Source organism: Piliocolobus tephrosceles, chromosome 9, assembly GCF_002776525.5.
Source record: "Piliocolobus tephrosceles isolate RC106 chromosome 9, ASM277652v3, whole genome shotgun sequence".
In the NCBI taxonomy this organism is placed as follows: Eukaryota; Metazoa; Chordata; class Mammalia; order Primates; family Cercopithecidae; genus Piliocolobus; species Piliocolobus tephrosceles.
The window spans coordinates 115,693,658-115,712,260 of NC_045442.1; the positions used below are offsets into that span (position 1 = coordinate 115,693,658).

The 18,603-nt window shown below is 38.4% G+C and overlaps 1 protein-coding gene across 2 annotated transcripts in view; it reads left to right on the forward strand.

Moving 5' to 3' along the window:
• ITGA8 (integrin subunit alpha 8) overlaps positions 1–18,603 on the forward strand; it is a 203,687-nt gene that overhangs the window by 38,290 nt on the left and 146,794 nt on the right. Inside the window, exons 5-10 of one of the 2 annotated variants that reach the window (XM_023223233.2) lie at positions 4,217–4,278; positions 5,378–5,423; positions 10,130–10,255; positions 11,233–11,277; positions 16,302–16,345; positions 18,167–18,223. In XM_023223233.2, coding sequence (XP_023079001.1) covers positions 4,217–4,278; positions 5,378–5,423; positions 10,130–10,255; positions 11,233–11,277; positions 16,302–16,345; positions 18,167–18,223 — 380 coding nt within the window. The remainder of the gene's footprint in view (positions 1–4,216; positions 4,279–5,377; positions 5,424–10,129; positions 10,256–11,232; positions 11,278–16,301; positions 16,346–18,166; positions 18,224–18,603) is intronic. The other variant, XM_023223234.1, reaches the window with a different exon arrangement.

Below are 18,603 nucleotides of genomic sequence, written 5' to 3' on the forward strand. Positions count from 1 at the left end.
CCAGCTAATTTTTTGTATTTTTAGTAGAGACAGGGTTTCACCATGTTAGCCAGGATGGTCTCAATCTCCTGACCTCATGATCCACCCGTCTCGGCCTCCCAAAGTGCTGGGATTACAGGCGTGAGCCGCTGTGTCCTGCCAGGATTTCTTAAAAACACACACACACACACACACACACACACACTCACACGCTGAGCACTAAACTAACTCTTCTATGTTTAAGGAATACAGCAAAGAGCAAGAGGGAAAAAGCCCTCTGTTCAAGGAACTGGCTCTAGACAGCAAACATGTAAATACATGTGTTTATGATACAATGTCAGGCAGTGAAAAGTGCTACAAAAAATAAAAGACAAGAAAGGAGGGAGAGACCTGTGCTGGGGAAGCCAGGGGAAGAGCAGCATTTTGGACAAGATGATAGAAAGGGATTCTTCTAGCAAATGATTATTGGAGTAGAGAGGAGAGAAACTCCCCAGGCTCAGGCAACAACCAATGTGAGGCCTAGTTTGTGTCCTGTTCCATTCAAAGTGCTGTGCTCTTGGATTTATTAAGAGGTCAGTATTGTTACGCTGAAGATAAAATCCCACAAACAATAACAAAGGAAATCCAAAATATATCAGAAAAAGAATGGGAGTGGAGAGATTTATGGCTGAACTTGTTTCATCAATATTTACACCTATCCATATCCTATACTCCATGCCTGTTCTGTGATATTGACCATATGCTCACGGACAAGCTGGCTTGTTCAACGAACAACAAATAACTCTAACTAAAAAGACGAGACCATCCTTCATATGCCTTTTGCCTTGATAATGTAGGATATTCTTCCAACTGCCAACAAGGATGATCTTTATAAAACTAGTCACTCCTTGTTCTGCCTTTTTGCCTGACTACCTGTGTGGGATGTGAGAGCTCACATCAAAATATACCACATGAAATGTAGACTTCTAGGGGAAAAGTTTCAGAGTGAGTTTGAACCATTCTTTTTTTATTTTTATTTTTTATTTTTATTTTTTTGAGGTGGAGTCTCGCTCTGTCGCCCAGGCTGGAGTGCAGTGGTGTGATCTTGGCTCACTGCAAGCTCCGTCCCCAGGGTTCACGCCATTCTCCTGCCTCAGCCTCCCAAGTAGCTGGGACTACAAGTGCCCACCACCACGCCTGGCTAATTTTTTGCATTTTTTTTGGAAGGGACAGGGTTTCACTGTGTTAGCCAGGATGGTCTCAATCTCCTGACTTCATGATCCACCCACCTCAGCCTCCCAAAGTGCTGGGATTACAGGCAGGAGCCACGGCACCCGGCCTGAACCATTCTTAAAAAATGTACATGAATGTATATTTGCATCTTTTTTTTTTTTTTTTTTGAGACGGAGTCTGGCTCTGTCGCCCAGGCTGGAGTGCAGTGGCCGGATCTCAGCTCACTGCAAGCTCCGCCTCCCAGGTTTATGCCATTCTCCTGCCTCCGCCTCCCAAGTAGCTGGGACTACAGGCGCCCGCCTCGTCGCCCAGCTAGTTTTTTGTATTCTTTAGTAGAGACGGGGTTTCACCTTATTAGCCAGGGTGGTCTCGATCTCCTGACCTTGTGATCCGCCCGTCTCGGCCTCCCAAAGTGCTAGGATTACAGGCTTGAGCCACCGCGCCCGGCCGTATATTTGCATCTTAAGCTGCAAGGACACAGTAAGCTAATAGCTCAACAAAGATAGAATGGAGCACATGTTGAGTTGCAGAATAGCTCAATAAACTGCCATGAATTCTTTCCTCTCTGCTGTATAGCCACAGTTTTCACATCCTCCTGGTCTCCCTATTCCTACGGGTACTTCTTCCTCCTCAGATCATCTAAGAAGCAGACTTTCCGTCATGGCCAAGAAGTTCACAGATCATTAACACAAAGCCAGCTTCTTCCTGAGCATATGGATGGTCAGTATCCCAGAACAGGAAACATCAGTAGTATTATTTTCAAAAGAAGATTTAAAGAAGCACCTCATGTTAATTTTACACCACAAACCCACTCTGCTGATATTGTCAGCCATTACCTGCTCATTCATATTGATCACCTGCCTATGGCTCTTATGGTCATTCATAATTCAGGGGGAGATGGTTCACACACACCCTTCCATTTGTTGGATAAGAAGTCAAAAAATAGTAGCAAATTATCCACAGGCTTCCTTGGATTCCTGAGTTCACTCTAGGACGTAATTATCAAGTTCACAGATGCTCTGAAGTCCCAGGAAGAAAGTTTCCTTCAATTCTCATAAATTATGATTCAACAAGGAAAAAAAAAAAAGACTTTGTCATGGAAAGAACCTCATGCTCTATTATAATTACCACTTACAATAAACATTTGGAGCTCATTATTTTCTCAGTGTATTTTGTAAAAAATGAATGTTTTCTCTTAATTGTTTTCAGCGTGCTGTTTTAAAGCAGTACTTTCAAAGAATGGTTGTGTTTCTTCCCTTTCGAATAATTTACAATCTTAAAAATAAAAAGTCAGGGTTGAATTTAAAAGGGATTTTTAAAGGCTTGTGGATGGAAAAATATGTAAGAACATGTATATGAATACATATATGTTCAGAATAATATCTCATGTATTCATATATATTTCTAGATGCATATAAATATTTACACTTATGAGCTTCTAGAAAATTGCTACTCAGACATTACAGATTATAGAGATGAGCTTTTAGGAAACTTTATAAGATTCATGACCATAAATCATGAAATATAGTTGTGAAATAAGGAACAAATTTTGTTAAAATACAGTGCACGAGGTCAAAAAGTATTTTTAAAAATAAAGGGAGCATCTGTAAAAAATTGATGATGACAGTGCTAAAATTAGCTAAGTAATGACCAAAGGAAAGAAAAAACCAGGAGACATTCTAAGGGAAGCTGGAAAGGCCAGGTCCATCTCAAAACGCTTCTGAACAGGCACATGCCCAGTCATCAGTACTTCTTGTGATGATGTGTGTTTCCCTTCCCATCCTCTTATTTCAGTTTCCATTGAGGAATATCCTTGATAAGAAAGAAGTCATTATTTACATGTCCAAATCTAACTATGCATGATTGAAATTCCCTCTACTTAATTCACTACATTTTGGCTATTTTAGGCCTGTTAGGAGTTGTAGAAACTCTTTTAAAGTACAAGTTACAAGTAGTAAATTCCTGGTCCTAATGCCTTACAGACTTTTGATAATAGCCTTGAAATCATGGTGTTGGTCTGCCTATACTTTACAACTGTACCATGAGATCCTATTGGACAATGAGTTAGTGAGTCATATTGGATGGAAAGCAAGATAAGCTACTACTAGAATTTTGTCTTTTGTGAACACTAGCATTGTAATGTCCAGTGAGACTGTGACCAGAAATGCAATTTCCCAATTTACCTAGCTTATTATAACAGGATAATTTATTTTATTATTATTTTTGTTTGAGATGGAGTCTTGCTCTGTCACCCAGGCTGGAGCACAGTGACATGATCTCTGCTCACTGCAACCTCTGCCTCCCGGGTTCAAGCGATTCTCCTGGCTCAGTCTCCCGAGTAGCTGGGACTGCAGACATGCGCCACCATGCCCAGCTAATTTTTATATTTTTAGTGGAGACAGGGTTTCACCATGTTTGCCAGGATGATCTCGATCTCTTGACCTCATGATCTGCCTGCCTTGGCCTCCCAAAGTGCTGGGATTACAGGTGTGAGCCACTGTGCCTGACCATAATAGGATAATTTAAAATTAAGTTCCTATTAAAGAGCATAACAATGGAAACGCTTATTGGTGGCCCAGAAGATGACATCCACAAAGGTCATCTTGCACTGCTCCTTCTGCCTTAAGGTGTCACCTGTTGGGAATGACAGATCTGCCTTCACTCAGCATGAGGGGGCAAAGGAGAGACGCGTTATTGCCTCATGGGAAATTTGGAATATAGTCAAAGATAGAGATTTTATTTCTTCAAATGAACATGAGTCATAAGACCCAATGTAGTAGCCAAAAGGGATATTATTCCTGTTGATCTTACTAGAGAATCACAATGATATTTGGGGTAAGAAAATAGATGGAAATTTGTTTAATAAATTACTTGGAATACATTTAAAACATACACATAAAACACATATTGATCATTTTTAATTTAGAAGGTTCTAGGGGAAATAACATAATATCCTGAATTGGTTATTAAAAAAATATTTCAGGAATGATGATGTTATAACATGTATGTATTTTGATCATTCTAGGCAATGCTGATCCGGAAGGGCAGGGTTACTGCCAAGCAGGATTTAGTCTGGATTTTTATAAGGTGAATTATTTTGGTCTTGCAGCTTCTAATATTTAATCTGATTGCTTTTTTTTTTTTACCCTCTGCCTCTCAATCCCACACCCCAAAGCCACCACCACCACCAAAGAAACAAAGAATCTTAAGGAACATACCTAGCCTGTTTGGGCAAATTCTTTCTAAAAATATTTTCTGTTCACTTTTTATTTTCATGTAAATAACTTATACACATAGCAGCCTATTAAATAGTAGAGAAATAGACATGATGAAAAGCAACAGCCTTTCTTCTTACCCTTTGTGGCAATAAGTTTTTAAATGAAAATCTAAAATACTCAGTAAAGAAATGTTTCTTAAAAAGATCACAGGAATCTATTCATTTTTTTAAAACTGTAATTGACCAGTTACATTTAATATTAATATTAAAATTCACATATCATTCACAAAATTAAACAGAGATGTTCAGTAAGAATGTAGAGGGAACAGATTCTGTGGTTTTGAAAATAGTATAGAAAAATTTCATCAATGTATAAACTGTTTACTGTCTTTTATTGTACTCTTTATCATTACTTTTTTGTTTTGGCATTTTCCACTGAGAGTTAAAAATATGAGGCATAAAAGGTGAGGATGTAAATTCATGAGAAAATGTTTGTATTTGCTAGTCTGGAGTGTTTGCTCTTTCTCCTGAGAAGGAGGAGGCATTGAGGATGTATGGAAAAAAATAGGCATTACTATGGCCTTGAAATAAATTGGAACAGAATTTTTTTTTATCACTGAGCCTCAAAAGACCATGTCTGCAGAACTGCACAGCATTAAACATGTTGATATTTTGCTTGTCAGAGACAATGCCCAAAACCAGAATTTCTCTCTCTCAAGGGAGAGAGTTCAACTTACTTAATTGAGTGAAATTAAAATTATTTAATGTGATAATACACTAAATAATTAAAAACAAAATAGGAAGGAAAATGAACTGCAGGCCTCAAATAGAAGGGTCTCTTTTTAAAAATTGCTTTTTATGTGTAACAAATTGTTAGAGCAATGCTTATTAACAATGATTTATCACCCTTTAAAAATGTTCAGTGTTTCTTTTCTGATTATGGTTGCTGTTGCTGTTTCTGTTTTGTAGAATGGAGACCTTATTGTGGGAGGACCTGGGAGTTTCTACTGGCAAGGTATGTTCTGTTGGCAGAGCAGAAAAGCACATTTACTGTTACTAACAGAAGGATAGGCCCAGAAGTAATGTTAAATGTTTACTTTCTGTTACCTTAATTTTATATCCTTATTCATAGTTTCTCAAAGGAAGCATTATTTGTTGTTTTTGCTTTTAATATTTTATTTTAATTGACAAAACAATTGTACATGTTTATGGGGAACATGTGATATTTTCATACATGTATATGATGTGTAATGATCAAATCAGGGTAATTAGCATAACCATCACCTCAAACATTGATCATTTGTGTTAGGAACATTTTAAATCTCTTCTAGCTATTTGAAAATATGCAATAAATTGTTGTTAACTGTAGTCACCTTATAGTGCTATAGAACATAAGAACTCATTCCCCCTACCAGGCTGTACTTTTGTGTCCGTTAACCCATCTCTGGCTATACCTGAATCTCTATTCATCCTTTCCTCTAGGAACCACTTTTCCACACTCTACTTCAATGAAATCAATTTGTTTAGCTTCCATGTATGAGTAAGAACAAAAGCATCATTTCAATTTGTATTCTCATTTGTTTTGTTTTTGTTTTTTCTGAGACAGAGTTTTGCTCTTGTTGCCCAGGATGGAGTGCAACAGCATGATCTTGACTCACTGCAACCTCCACCTCCCAGGTTCAAGCAATTCTCCTGCCGCAGCCTCCTGAGTAGCTGGAAATACAGGTGCATGCCACCATGCCCAGCTAATTTTTGAATTTTTAGTAGAGATGGGGTTTCACCATGTTGGTCAGGCTGGTCTCGAACTCTTGACCTCAGGTGATCCACCCGCCTTGGCCTCCCAAAGTGCTAGGATTACAGGCATAAACCACTGTGCCCAGCCTGTACTCTGTAATGTAAATGATATTTTTAAATACTCTTGCATCTTAACAATTCATTTCTCCATCAAGAATGTGTTGAGGCTCTGCCAAGCTCTGTGGTAGATGCTGGGGATACATTAATGAGTAAAAACACATTATTCTTACTGTCATGGAGGTTAATATCTAGAGAACAACAGGCATTAATCAAACACTCACAGGGGTACCCGAGAACCCCCAACTGTGATACACACTCCAAAGCAAAGGTATTTGGTGATGGGGCCGGGAGAAATTAGGACGCTTTTCCAGGGTGGCTGTGGGTAGGTGTGTGTTGTCCTCTGACCACTGGCTGACAGGGAGCTGGAATACAACCTGTGCTCTGCTTACAGAGCCATGAACCCAGGTGCAGACAGCATCTGCCCAGAGGAAATGACGTCTTCTAATTCTTGCTAAGGTGCTGCATAGGCCAGCGGCAGCGCAAAGGTTAACGAACTTGGAAAGCAAGCAACCCTGAACTGAGATCTGGACCTTACGTAGGAGTTACCTAGGTGAAGAGAGGAGGGACCATGTGCAGATGTTCTGTGGGAGGCAGGAGGGCAGTGCGGGTGAGAACAGAGGAAAGTCAAGGTGACCAGAGTTAAGAGAGTGAGGGAAGAAGTACTTGGGTGGTATGGAGTCCCTAATGTCACAAAAGAATGGATGATGTGAAATTAACATAATAATGTTAATAGATGTTAATTTCACATCATCCATTCTTTAAGTTGAAAAAACGTTGGATACAAAGGATTTGCTGAAAATTTTCCACAGCAATGGCACATAGAAGCATTTTGTCTGAGACATAGAAGTTTAAAATTTTATTCAAGTTTCACATTGCAGGCTTGCAGTCCATGCTAAGCTGTTTTGTCTTCATTCTACAAACTATGGGAAACCACTGGGAGATTTTAAGAGTTGAAATAGATGGCTTAGGCTAGAGTAAGAAGGTGTTGTGTGTCCTGAGTATAGTGACAAACTACGAAATGAGTTTAAGCATGGAGTGCTACAATTGAATTTATGTTTTGAAAAGATCATTCTGGCTGCGTTACAGAAAATAGATTGAAAGTTGGCCAAGGTGAACTATCAGCAAAGTAGTTACAAGGATATAAACTACTTTTAAGTTTATCAGGTAAACAAGCTGTATAAGTTTCAGGTAAAGATGTCTGTTTCTTAGAGCGACGATGGTACAGACTGAAAAAGAAGAGAAATTAGAGAAACACTTTGGAGGCAAACGAAGCAGCCTAAATGATGGGTTGGATATATGGCGGTAGGTGGGTGCCGTTCACTGAGATAGAGAACACTGGAAGAGGACAGGTTTGGAGCGGGCTGGAGAGGGAAGAAGATGAGTTTACTTTTTGTTCTGTTGGGTATGAAAATGTTTGAAATACCTAAAGGGTTTCACATAAGTATTTAGGGCTTAAGCTCAGAAGACATCTAAAGTGAAATATAAATTTTCATCACTTCCGTACTGATTTTAACGAGGCCACGGGTATAGATGGGAGGCCTAGAGAGAGAATACCGAGAAGATTCTGTAATTTGGGCTATAAAGTTTAGGATAGAGTAGAATCTGAGATTAATAGTTGAGGGAGGAATTTTTTTAATGGAAGAAACTTGATCATGTTTGAAAGTCATTGAGAAAGATCCAGGAGAGATAGATTTACGATAATTTTTTTTTTTTTTTTTTTTTTTTGGTGACGAGTCTCACTTTGTCACCCAGGTTGGAGTGCAGTGCTGCAATCTTGACTCACTGCAACCTCTGCCTCCAAGGTTTAAGCGATTCTCCTGCCTCAGCCTCCTGAGTAGCTGGAACTACAGGTGCATGCCACACCTGGCTAATTTTTGTATTTTTAGTAGAGACAGGGGTTCACCATGTTGGACAGGCTGGTCTCAAACTCCTGACCTCATGATCTGCCCACCTCGGCCTCCCAAAGTTCTGGGATTACAGGTGTGAGCTACCGCGCCCAGCCGATTTATGATAAAATTATATATAAACTTAGTGTTAAGCTCAATTCATGCATATACAATTATAAACATCAAATAATTAACATTTTGGTATTTAAAAATTACTTTGCAAACTGTAAAACTATATATTTTGCACAACAGATGGCTACAAAATGAAAATTATATTTATGGAAGGTTTTCTAATTCACTTGGTTTATTTCACATAATCTATTCTTTTCCTTAAACTGAAAAAATGTCTGAGACAAATGATTTGTTAAAAATTTGCCATAGCAATCGCATATAGAAACACATGTTTGAGACATAGAATTTAAAATTTTATTCAGTTTTAAGATGATGTTTATAGACACAGCTAAAGGAAACAGCAAAGACAGTGTGTGTGGGGGATGGAGGAAAGAGAGTCTTTAGCTCTTACCCAGAGACAATTGGCAAATTCTACAGTGTTCAGAAACTCATGTGTAAATACCATTGTCTTAATAGCAGAATAGTCATTTCAGTCCCAGTCACTTGGCAATATTTATGATCTGGTTTGACAGTTTTATTCTTTTGTGGTCCTCCAAGAGAAAGACTGTGGGAATTATGTGTGAAATCCCAAAGACTAATTTGGCTTTCAAATTGATGTTAAATGATAGTCTTTTGAAAGTATTTCTTCAGGTTCTCTCAAAGAGCATGATCTCACACTTTTGCCTTAGATGTCCATGGTAAACATGGGAATGCATAGAAATTGCAGCGGAAATTGCTGGCTGTCTTTTAGATACTTGTCTACCCCAATGCCATATTTCAAGACTTCTGAGAGTGACTTTTGAGAGAGATTAGTCAAAGTTCTTATCATATCAATGTTGGTGCCCATGGATTTCTCTTTTGCTGAATTTGGATCTCATTGGACCTAGCTGCTTCCCATTGTTGTAATTTTATGCTCTCTCTATATTTTAGCAAGAAAAGCAGATGGCTCAAAGATTTTGTAATTCCTTTGTTTAACTTAGCTGATATATTTTATTATCTATTAATTGAATACGTGATGTAGATTGAACACAGTAACTATACTTTGCAAGAATTCCAAAAGTTTTATTAGAATGCCGAAGGAAACGTTGGTTATAATGCCTGATATCCTACTAGCAAAACCATATGACCTTAGAGAATGCACTCTAGCTCTTTGGGCCTCAGTTTCTCCACCTAGAAGCTGTATTTGACTAAATGATCTCAAACCTTCCTTCCAGCTGAAATATTTCAGAATAAAAATTACATCATGGCTAGGCGCCATGGCTCACACCTGTAATCCCAGCACTTTGTGAGGCTGAGGCGGGCAGATCACGAAGTCAGGAGTTTGAGACCAGGCTTGCCAATATAGTGAAACCCCGTCTCTACTATAAATACAAAAAATTAGCCATGCATGGGGCAGGCGCCTATAGTCCCAGCTACTCAGGAGGCTGAGGCAGGATAATCGCTTGAACCCGGGAGGTGGAGGTTGTAGTGAGCTGAGATCACGCCACTGCACTCCAGCCCAGGCGACAGTGCGAGACTCTGTCTCCCTGCTAAAAAAAAAAAAAAAAAAAAAAAAATTACATCACATAAATTTGGCCTGCAAATTTGGCCTCCACTCTTAGATATTTTTATTATTTGGAGGTGGAATGTGTATGTTGAAAGCAGCAGGAAGACCAACAAAATATTGTAGTTCATCTCGGGTCTTCGGTCAGAATGGAAAGTTCTACCCAGCTGTAACTAACTCTGCCTTGGAGTTCGAGTGGCAGGCAGGAAAATTCATCATCAAAAAAGCAAGCAATTCCACCATAGCTTTCAAGGGAATGCGTGTTTGCCCAGGGAAGGCCTGCCTCTTGCATTCATTCAGTTAATGTATTAATTTGTTTAAACACAGGGCAAGTGATCACTGCCAGTGTTGCAGATATCATTGCAAATTACTCATTCAAGGATATCCTCAGAAAACTGGCAGGAGAAAAGCAGACAGAAGTGGCTCCAGCTTCCTATGATGACAGTTACCTTGGTAAGACCCATTGCCCAAGACATTTGTGGTTTTTCAAAAGACAAGCATAGTAAATGCAGATGCAAGTTTTATCCCTGACTTATCCGATGTTATTTGGCATCTTATACAAATGTTCTTTTATTAGAGTAGACTCAATTTTTCTTTTCTTTTTAATACTGCTATTTTTTCCAGCCACGATGTATAATACATAATTTGAGCAGCTATTTTCTTGGCTCCATAGCAGTCTCTTCCACATGAACTATTTCACCAGTAGTAGACACCTACGTATTAGCAGGGCTGCTACCGGTGTGACAGGGACAGCATGATAGCAGCCTCTCTAGTTAACAGAGCTGCATAAGAGAAGTTTGAGTTGCTAAAATATTCTCAAATTGTATTATGTACAAACCACACAATGTCATTTTACCACTACTATTTCCCACCTGTGGTATCCTAGTGGCCTTTTGATTGCTTGATGAATTTGAAAAAGAAATGTAGGTATGTTTTGTCAATGTAGCCAGCACCTCACTTTAGAGCTAAATGAAATTGTGGAAAACCATCATGAGATGTATTAGGAAGTAGGTCTTGCTGGTGACCAGAAATAGCAAAACCTGAGCCCAAAGGAAATCTTTCAGAGTATTCTGTCTGATTATTTTCAATCAGCAGCTCTTAAAATGCAACAGCCACCATTTACACTCAAGGTGGATTATGAAGTGTCCATGCTTTTAAAAATTGACCTCAGAATCTCTCTCTCTCTTTTTTTTTTTTTTTTGCTATGCTACTACTTAAGTAGTAGATAATCTATTATGCATTCAGGATTTAGTATAAAAGTGTTCCTTTCAGTGTGATTAATTTTTCCTTTATAGAATCTTTAATCTTTATAATATTTGTAGAGATTTCTAAATAAAGCAGTACCATGGTAGCCCTTTCACCTTTTTCTAGATATAACTAATTTGGTTAAGTCATTAGTGTGATGAGTTTGTTTCTTTTCTTTAAAACAGGATACTCAGTTGCTGCTGGGGAGTTTACTGGGGATTCTCAGCAAGGTGAGAGACACTGTTGAGTTTAAATCACTTATAAAGCATGGGGAAATGGTAAAATGACAAAAAGTTTTTCTATCAATATGATTTTATTTGCCATACAAAAGGTATGTTAATGGAATCCCAGAGTGCCTATAATATTTTGTAGAAAAAATACTTTGGTACAGCATTTTAAGTCTCAAATAATTTCATAAGAATATCAGCTGTATGAAATCTAGTTAAGCAATAAAATATTAGGGCCATAGTCCCATGTTATGAATGAACAATACAGATGATTAAAAGCCATGCTGTTAGTGACAGATCAAATTTGTGAAATTAAGATCCCTTTTTAACTTTCATTTCTAGTGCCTCTCATATTGGTCATGTCCAAAATTACTCTCCCCAGCCAACTCCAATCCAACACCCCAACCTTACTTCCTTTTTCCTCTTTGAACGTACCCAAACCCCAAATAACAAAACAAATGAATCCTTATCTCCTATATATCCCTTCTGTCCTGCCTTCTCTACTTTGCTGTGACTGTTGTCTACTGGGGCTGATGGACATGAAATAATTAACACAGAATACCTAATTAAATTATGGTAAGTGCTAGGATAAAATTCTAAACATAGAGTAAGGAAAGCTTTGGTGTTAAGAAAACATTTGAATAGAGCCTGGGATGATGAGGGCGGGGTGTCAGACAGACATAGGCCAATTTCTATATTCTAAGGTGTGTAGAAAATGGGGGTGTTCAAAGACCTCAGTTTGACTGCTAGACTTTGATAGTGAAATGAGATTGGCTTCAAGAAAGGTCTGGGCTCAGATTATGTCCAGTTTTACGGGTCATGGAAACGATTGTGGGATCTATTCAACATGCAGGGGAGAAGACATGAAAGGTTTCAGCTGAGGAGTAAATATAATCCAATTATGCTTGTAAGCTAAAAGAAAAAAGAGAACAAATCACAGTGGCTGCCTATGTAGATTTGATTGAGATGAGAGTAAGGAAAAATGGTATCGTATATATCACTTCTCTTCGTGTCTACCTCCTTGAAGGCAAATCTATGTATCATTATGTATTGTTCTTATTTATCTCTTTTACAAAGACTAGACCATGTGTTGCTCATAATAGACTCATATGGAAAACAGCCTGACAGAAATAAGTAGAATCTTTGGAGTCAAGATCCACATAGGTTCAAGTGCTGACTTCACAGACTCTCTATTCCTTAGGATATGACAACCTCTCTGGTTCTTATTTGCTCATCTTTAAATAACACTAATAGTAACTAACTCAAAATAATGTTCTGAAGATTGCATGAGCGAATGCGTGAGAAATACTTAGATGCAAGGCAATAAATGAGAACTTTTACTTAACTAGTAATATTTATTGAATGAGTCAATCATCAATCAGTATTTACCATTTTCCATCTTGTTTCATGTGAACACTGACTGCATTTCACTAAGGCAAGTGGTTTAATTCACAAATAATTAAGAGTAAATGAAATACGGTCACCTCTAAGAATCATCACAGATCCTTTCATAGTTTTGTGTTAAGGTATACAAAGCAGAAAATCATAAATGAAGTTTTGCAGTTCAGGTTGAAGATAATCAGGTTTTTATTTTTTCCTTTGAAAAAACATCTTTCTTTTAGGTACAAACTAATTCATAAAGGACTTGTCCTTTCATTATGTCTTCTTCAAGATACTAAAAGGCAGTATACTATAATGCTTAAGAGCCTGGACTCTGGAGCCAGACCTCTTGGGTTTAAACCCTGACCTCGCTACTTACTATCTCTGTGACCTGGGAGAAGTTACTGAGCATCTTAGTGCCTCCAACTTTTTTCATTCCTAAAATAAGGATGATGATGCTAATAGTATTGTCTACCTCACAGGATTCTTGTGAGAATTAAATGAGTTAACTCTGTGTATCCATAAAACGGTGCAAGGCCTGATATCTAAAAAGTGCTGTTGGCTGTCACAAGAACCATTGAATTAGGAACCATCAAAGATAGTACTGAGTAACTAGTGCCTTGAGAACAGGTCAAATCTAAAAATCACTGAAAATTTTACAAAGGAAACTATAAAAAATTATTATTTCTTTAATATGACATTAGGAGTATTGTTGGACTGGGTGTGGTAGCTCACGTGTCATTCCAGCACTTTGGGAGGCCAAGGTGGGAGAATTGCTTGAGCTCAGGAGTGCTATACTAGCCTGGGCAACATAGTGAGACCTCCTCTCAAAAATACAAAAATTAGCTGGGCATGGTGGCATGCACCTGTAATCCCAGCTTAGGAGGCTGGGAGGCTGAGGCAGGGATCGCTTGACCCTGTGAGGTCAAGGTTGAAGTAAGTCATGACTGCACCACCGCACTCCAGCCTTGGGTGACAGATTGAGACTTTGTCTAAAAAAAAAAAAAGAATCTTGCTGGAAAGCTCTCCAGAATAGCATTCAGTTTTGATCCAATAAAATAAATAATGATGCACAAGGGTACATTGTAGGGAAAGATGGTAGAAAACAGTAGTGATTTTCCATCAGATCTCAGAAATGGATTGGGTTTTAAGTGTCTTGAGGATATCTAAAAGGATATTTTGTATTTTGAGGATATCTAAAATATCTAAAATAAAATAAAAAGTGTTTTGAGGATATCTAAACTATTAAAATAAAATATCTAAAATAAAATGTCTGAAAATGGATTGTGTTTTAAGTGTTTTGAGGATATCTAAAATAAAAGCACTATCGAGGAACATCACAATCAGCTCACCAGACCACTACGAATCCAGGACTGTGCATGTTCAAGATTTACTTAATTAGACAACAGGGAATAAGAATTCTATTTAAAAAAAACAGTGAGCACTTCAATGTCCTCAAGATGATGGGTTCTTAACATGGATCCTCCCACTGCTGGGTGGGACATGGATGGGCTTCAGTGGATTGGAATCCCTAAATATTACATGCAAGATTTGATTGTGTATAATTTTTCTGGTGAGAGGATCTATAGCTTTCTTCCAATTTTCATACATGTTCATGACTCAAAAAAGGTTAAGAGCCTTTGTTATCACTTTAGAGTGAGATGTAGTGAACTAAAACCCAAGAAAGTAATCTGTCCCTAACCAAGTCTAGGAATGTAATTTGACGTGTTGGAAAGAATGTTGACTTTGCTGTCAATTTCCGACTTGTACTACTCACCAACTATGAGTTCAACAGTGATAGAACCTTTCTAAGCTGCAAATGAAGGAAACAGTTTTGCTTCTCACTAGTCAGTATGCTACTCAAGTCATGTGTTCCCAGGCCAAGGATCTAAATTTTTCCTGATTATATTGATTATTAAAAATCTTCTGGCCATGTACAGTGGCTTAGGCCTATAATCGCAACACTCTAGGAGGCTGAAGCAGGTGGATGGCTTGAGCCCAGGAGTTTGAGACCAGCCTGGGCACCATAGTGAGACTGCGTCTCTACAAAATAGACAAAAATTAGCCAGGCGTGGTGGCATGCACCTGTGGTCCCAGCTATTCAGGAAGCTGAGGGAGGAGGATGGCTTGAGCCCAGGAAGTTGAGGCTACAGTGAGCCATGATGATTATGCCACTACACTCCAGGCTGAGCAACAGAGTAAGACCCTGTTTAAAAAAACAAACAACAAAAAAAAAAGGTCCTTCTGAAGATTTCACCTTGAATTATTGAAAAAGAAAAGTCTCCTATTTTTCCTTCCAACTGAATAGTTTTTGTAGTTGAGTGACAGTTCAGACTTGCGTTAGACCCCAAGCAATTAAGCTGTCCTGATCATTTATTAAAAAATTAGGAGCATCTTTACTCAATGTTACATTTAATAACTCCTTAGAGTTGTGGTCATATGAGATTGCAGACTTCACCGTTACTGCGTGGGATGACTGATATTTTAAAAACAAAATTCCCGATGTTTGTGGATGGGAGAAGTCGTGGTTGCCATGTTTCTCAAATGGCCCAGTCCTCTAGAATCTGTCCTCACCCACAGGCCTGACTCTGAAATCAGTCAACCCTATTATATCTGATTGTGGTTTGCTTTTAGTGTCAGGAGAACTTAATTTATACCAAATAAAGATTATTGAAAACTGGACAGGGTACTACCAGTTCCATCAACTTTCTGGCAGTCTATCCAGATTGCTTAGTTTTTCTGAACCCTGTTTTATGATTCAAGCGCGTGCTTCCCCTGCTCTCCTGCTGCTGTAGATGAATCATCCACGTTCCTGTCCAAGGCTCCCCTCTCTGCTTCGCACCTGATCCCATTCCCTCCCTTGACTCTGAGATGGAATCAGAACTGTAATGTTTATACTAGCACAAAAGATGTCACTACAGTAAAAGCTAGAAGAATCACAGTAAGAGGTCTAACTTATAAATCCCATGCAGACCCAAGAAGCCAGGTTCATGATCTAGAGACCAAAGTGCAGAGAGACTCCCAATGAAGACATAAATGTCAAAGTATGACAAAGGGGTATGACCTCTGTTTTTCTGTTTTCTATTATCTGGAGAAGAAACAAAAGTAAATGCAAAGCCCTGGCTTCAAATTTCCAACCCTCTACATCAGCAATCCACAACCTTTTTGGTACCAGGGACCAGTTTCATGGAAGACTATTTTTCAACAGATGTGGGGGTGAGGGATGGTTTTGGGATGAAACTGTTTCACCTCAGATCATCAGGCATTAGTTAGATTCTCAAGAGGAGCGTGCAACCTAGATCCCTCACATGCACAGTTCACAATAGGGTTCGCGCTCTTGTGAGAATGTAATGCCACCGCTGATCTGACAGGAGGCAGGGCTCAGGCTATAATGTGAGCAATGGGGAGTGGCTGTAAATACAGACGAAGCTTTGTTCTGGCCCACCTGAGGCTCACCTCCTACTGTGTGTGTGGCCAGGCTCCTAGCACACCACAGACAGGTACTGGTTGATGGCCTGGTGCTTGGGGACCCCTGCTCTGTTGTGATAGCCACTCATATAAAAAGCACTGTCTTTACCACTTATTTATTATATGGTATGTGGGGGGGTGTGTGTAATTCCCCTTCTAATGACTATTTTCATCCCCAGAATTGGTTGCTGGAGTTCCAAGAGGAGCACAGAATTTTGGATATGTGAGTACTGAGAATGCATTATAGGAATAGGATATTTTCTTGTACAGATGCTCCTTGATGGAATTATATCCCAATAAACCCATCATTTGAAAATCCTGTAAGTTGAAAACACATTTAATACACCTAACCCACCGAACATCATAGCTTACCTAACCTATCTTAAACATGCTCAGAACACTTATATTAGCCCACACGTGGGCAAAAGCCTATTGTATAATAAAGTGTTCATATCTCAAGTAAGAATATCATATCACATATTGCTAGTCTGGGAAAAGATCACAACTCAAAATTCAAAGTATGATTATTACAGAATGTGTATCACTTTTGAACCATTGTCAGTTGAAACATCATAATTTAAGGACCATCTGTATATGCAAAGAAATGTTTCATTTTATGTAACTTTTAAGTCTTTTAACACTTCCTTTATTAAGGAGTTCCTTCTCCCAATTCATCCTGCTTGCTTATGAATAAGGAAGGAAAACAAGCCAGATTAAATTTGTTCTATCCACATGCAAGACCAGCTAGGCAACTGACGGACCTAGTGCAAAATGAAAACACAGGCCCTTTGTTCAAAAATTATCAAAAATTTCAGGACAGCAACAGCAGAGGATTAAATCAAGTGTGGGACCCATCTAAGCACAGGGTCCTGTGTGACTGCACAAGTCACATACCCACAAGGCTTGTCCTACCTGTGGGTATAATCTGAGAATAATTGTGGAGGATGCCATGGTTATGATCAACACCTTAATATGTCTCAGACAGTAGAAATAAAAGCAATTGTTATTTCAGTTATTTTAATTAATTGCATTATTTAATTTTATTGTAAATTTAACTAATTGTAAATTTATTATTTGTTTCCTACAACTGCTATAACATAGAATCACAAACTGGCTGGCTTTAAACAACATAAATGTATTCACTCACAGTTCTAGAGGCCAGAAATCTGACATCAAATTGTGGGCAGGACGATATTCTCACCAGAGCATCTATGATAGGAGGGTTCTCCTTGCCCCCTTGCAGCCTCTGACAGTCCCTGGCATACCTTGGCTTGTGGCAACATCCCACCAGTCTCTGCCTCCATCCTCGTGTGGCCTTCTGCCCTCTGTGTCTACATGTGTCTTCTCCTCTTTTTATAAGGACATCAGTCATCAGATTTAGAGCCTACCAAGATGATTTCATCTTGAGATCCTTAACTAATTTCATCTGCAAAGACCCTATTTCCAAATAAAGTCTTATTCTGATGTTCTGGGTAGATATGAAATTTTGGGGTGATACTATTCAAACCCGTTACTGTGAAATTAGGAAAAGCAAATAAATAAATCTGAAAGAAAACCGTATTTTAAATAAAGTTCATCTTTTGCAAAAGTATCTAGAAAGCGTCATGTTTGGCTAAGTAGAATTAAAAGGAATATTTTTGCCTTGTGGATAGCATTTTAAAACCTAATTTTTCTTGCAAAGAACCATAATGATCAATTTATAGTAGCACAAGAACAGAAATGGATTTAGACAAAAATCCTGGTTAAATCAACTGATCATCAAGTTAATTGCTCTCAATATTCTTGAATTCAACTTTTATTTCTCCAGCTCAGATTAATAAGCATGCATTTTGTCTCAAAGCATCCCAGACTTAACCATAAAGAAAAACTTCAATTGGCTTTTTTTTAAAATAAGATCATTCTGTGGGCTTTCATTTTTGTTTTACATTTAGCTAACCATTTATCACACTTTACAAAAAATTTTAAATGATTCAAGTTGTAGTTTTAAAAAAGGGCTCCAATTCTACGTCAAATGGTGTAACCTGTTTAATTTCTATGATTTCAGGTTTCGATCATTAACTCTACAGATATGACATTTATTCAGAATTTCACTGGCGAACAGGTAGAGACATTTTAATATTAAATAAATAAAATCACTCGGTTACCAGTAGACTATAATATTGATATCAGTTATCCATCCATTCAACAAATATTTAATGAGCAGCTACTATGTACTGGAAACTGTCCTAGGCACTGACGATGCAATCGTGTGCATCAGACAGTCAGATCCCACCCAGCTCTCAGGCAGCAGTGAGGTGGCAAGGGATGGAGAGAGACAGTTTATTAACAAGCAAATAAATGTTCATAATTTCAGATTGTGAACCATGATTTAAAGAAAGTAAAGCTGAGTAATATACGACGGGAGGGACGTGGCAAGGAAGCCCTTGGATGGGGTGATCAGGGAGGCCTCTGAGGTGCCAATGTCTGGGCTGAGATGTGAAT